The sequence below is a fragment of the Nicotiana tabacum genome, chromosome 7, assembly GCF_000715075.1.
Source record: "Nicotiana tabacum cultivar K326 chromosome 7, ASM71507v2, whole genome shotgun sequence".
NCBI classification, from domain to species: Eukaryota; Viridiplantae; Streptophyta; class Magnoliopsida; order Solanales; family Solanaceae; genus Nicotiana; species Nicotiana tabacum.
This window is the reverse complement of record NC_134086.1, coordinates 75,683,308-75,686,459: the sequence shown is the minus strand read 5'-3', so window position 1 is coordinate 75,686,459 and position 3,152 is coordinate 75,683,308. Positions and strand designations below refer to the sequence as shown.

Below are 3,152 nucleotides of genomic sequence, written 5' to 3'. Positions count from 1 at the left end.
TTGTCAATACAATATAGAAAAAATTCTCACAATTCCTTCTGTCTTCTTTCACACCCAAAAAATTTAAAACAAAAGAAAAAGAAAGACAAAAAAAGAAGAAGAGGTCTTTGTCTTTGAGAGAGAGAGAGAGTATGTCCCCTTCTAATTTGGACTGTAGCACCGTAAGCTACCAAGTCAAAGAGGCATTTGGGTATTGGAGCATGGAAATTATAGCCATACTTTCAATGGGACGGGAGAAACAGAGAAACTATTAAAATTAAAAGAAGAAAAACATACCCATAACCCCAACTGCCAACGACTCAGTTTTCCCCAATCTTGATTAAAGCCTTAACTCCTCAGTCATCCCTCTTAGCATTTCACACATGACCACGTTATTATTTTTCCAACTTCCTACGTCTTCAGAACCTTCCACTTGAAAAAGGAAAAAAAAAAAAAAAAGTAAGACCGTCCAGCTTCACCCGTTTTAATTTCTCATTTAAATACTCCCCAAAATATCTCAGTAAACCTATCAAAATTCTTCTTGTTTCCTCTGCTTCAGTTTTTTTTCCTCCAACTGATTCTTGATCAGCTATGGCTTCAATTCATACCTTTGCAATTTTCTCTCTAATTTTTATTCTGCTACCATGGTCCACTGCTAACAATGCTCTGCCTCCTATCTTCTCCCCTATCTTCGGTAATTCATAATCTCTGTACCTTTTTTTATAAATTTCATTAACTTATATTGACCCCAATAATTGGTGAAAGTTTCGATTTTAGTCAAATGGGGTGTTCTTAATTTGCGTTTCTGTTCGATTCCTTGATGGGTTTCGGAAAAGATTCAATCTTGATGTTTATTTTACTGATATTTGTGTTTTTTTTTTTTTTTTGCTTGGGACAGAAAATGTGTGTAAAGAAGTGAGTTGTGGAAAAGGAACTTGCAAAGCTTCTTCAAATGGTACTTTTGGTTTCGCATGTGAATGTGATCCTGGTTGGAGGCAAACTCGTTCCAAAAACGATAACTTTTTCAAGTTTCTTCCTTGTGTTATTCCCAACTGTAAGTCCCCGTTTAACAATTTTTACACTGATAATGTAAGATTCTTTTATCCCAAAGGTTGTATAAAAGATAATTATAAGTAATGGCTTGTGATAAAAGTGAATTAGTTACCTTAATAATAAGGTATATGGCCTGGTGTAACATGTTAAACATACACTGATAGTTTAAAAATACACTGATAATTTTAAACATATAGGTAAAATTTCTTGGCGTAATCAACTCTGATGTTGGTAGATGAAACAGTTCTTTGTTTTCTTTTCTTCTCATGTTATATTCGGTTTTCAAGGTCAGAGTTGGATTTCTGTGATAGTGGGAGTTTTTACACGTTTTATCAAAAGGGACAGAATAATAATCTGTCTATCTTGATTTTTCAACCTCTTTGACTTCTGATGGATTTTGTTCACACAAATTTGCTTAGCCTAACAAAATTGATTGATTCAGAAAGCTACCTCATAATACCATTCCCTTTCGAAGCTAATACCAAATTAACATGTTCCACACAAAAAACAATTCTAGCAAGTAATGGTTTTATAATCAAAGTATCATTTTCATTTGAGACTTGTCTGATTTAAAAATCTTAGCTTGATTGAAATGGTTGCCCAAATAAACGATCATGGGTTTTTTTTTCCATTCATTTTAGCGTAATTTTTAAAGATATGTAGTCCTTTTCTTAACACCGATGCTTTCTTTCGCCAGGTACTACAAACTTCTCGTGTGGAGAGGAGGCTCCTGCCCCAGCACCAGATAAACGAACTAATGCATCAATCTTTGAACGTAATAGCAATTCATTATTGATGATATTATGCCATACTTTTGTAATCAAATAGTTAATTAAATGTTATCTTATTAATCTTATATTTCTTCCTTTGTGATCTTCTAGCTTGCCATTGGGCTGAATGTGGAGGCGGCATGTGCAACAAGACCTCTCCCGTGACCTATTCTTGTGAATGCCAAGAGGGTTACTACAATCTACTCAATCTCACTGTTTTCCCTTGCTTCAAAGAATGTAAGAACTATGCCTTATGAAACCGCTCCTAGTATTCAAATACTAATAACAGTAAATGATATAGAAATGTAGTCAGATAGTTATGACTGAGTGCTGATTGGTTTTTATTTAGGCGAAAACTGACTATTGACAACCATCTGATACATGTAATAGGTGCTCTTGGAATGGATTGTTCTCAGCTTGGGATTGATATAATGGGCAACAAGTCATCTTCTCCGCCTCCTAGTTTGCCTGATAACAGCAAAAGTATAGGTAAGAGTTATTCTGTGAACGTGGCCATTTACTTGCCCTTTCTTTTTACCAGAACTAAGATGGAAACTCTAATATTCTTCTGTTTTCTAGTACAAAAAATACTGAAATCTCCTGTCTATGCTTATATTTGAGTAATCTTTATCTCAACATGCAAGACTGCAAGTTAACTAAGACCCCATATTTAATGTTAATTCCATTTTTTTTTCTCTTTTTCGTGTAAAACAGCTATTTCGTTTTTTGGTGGTGGCTATGGCTGGTCGATCATCACGGCTGCAACTATGGCTGTGGTTTTAATGATATAGTTACCTCTGCAAGAGGATGAGATTCCTTCCCCCTAGATTGATGAATAAGCAAGCTATTTTGCAGCTGGTTTTGGCTTAGGATATCATATTTTTGTAAATCCGATACGAGTGATTTAGAAAATTTTGCTTTGTTTTATAGACAGTAGGGAGATTCCACTTTCATATGCCATTGAGTTATATATTTCCCGTATATTGCATTCTGGGGTTTGATTTTTTTTTTAAAATTCGTGAAAGATTCCTCAATTTTGATTGGAGGATTGAACCATTTGTACTTGTGCTGTCGTAGTTCTTAAAATTATGTATGTTTTGTCAAAGTAAAGGAAATGAACAAGAACTTGTGTATGTCTTTTTTTTTTTTTTTCGCAATGATGCTAGTGAGTAAAACGGTACAGGTCTGTACTTTATACTGAGTATCTGAGATAATGAGCTCATAAAAGTGGCCAAATATTGATCAAATGTTCCAACACGTTCAGGAGTTTTCTTGCACAAAAAAAATGTGCGCTTTCCATGAAGGCACATTCTCGTGTGTCATTTGAAAGGGAAAACACAAAGTTCTCAG

The 3,152-nt window shown here is 34.6% G+C and overlaps 1 protein-coding gene across 1 annotated transcript; it reads left to right on the top strand.

Annotated features, from left to right (window-relative positions):
- The first annotated feature begins 239 nt into the window (after positions 1 to 239).
- On the top strand, positions 240 to 2,912 carry LOC107799492 (uncharacterized). The gene is made up of 6 exons (XM_016622617.2): positions 240 to 673; positions 878 to 1,033; positions 1,730 to 1,807; positions 1,914 to 2,039; positions 2,193 to 2,291; positions 2,517 to 2,912. The coding sequence occupies exons 1-6, from the start codon at positions 571 to 573 to the stop codon at positions 2,591 to 2,593; spliced, it is 639 nt and encodes a 212-aa protein (XP_016478103.1). The 5' UTR covers positions 240 to 570; the 3' UTR covers positions 2,594 to 2,912.
- The last annotated feature ends 240 nt before the right edge of the window (positions 2,913 to 3,152 follow it).

Coding starts and splice junctions, on each gene's coding strand:
- LOC107799492 (XM_016622617.2), top strand. CDS start 571: ATGGCTTCAATTCATACCTTTGCAATTTTCTCTCTAATTTTTATTCTG. Junction 674..877: donor TATCTTCTCCCCTATCTTCG/GTAATTCATAAT, acceptor TGCTTGGGACAG/AAAATGTGTGTAAAGAAGTG. Junction 2,040..2,192: donor TTTCCCTTGCTTCAAAGAAT/GTAAGAACTATG, acceptor TACATGTAATAG/GTGCTCTTGGAATGGATTGT.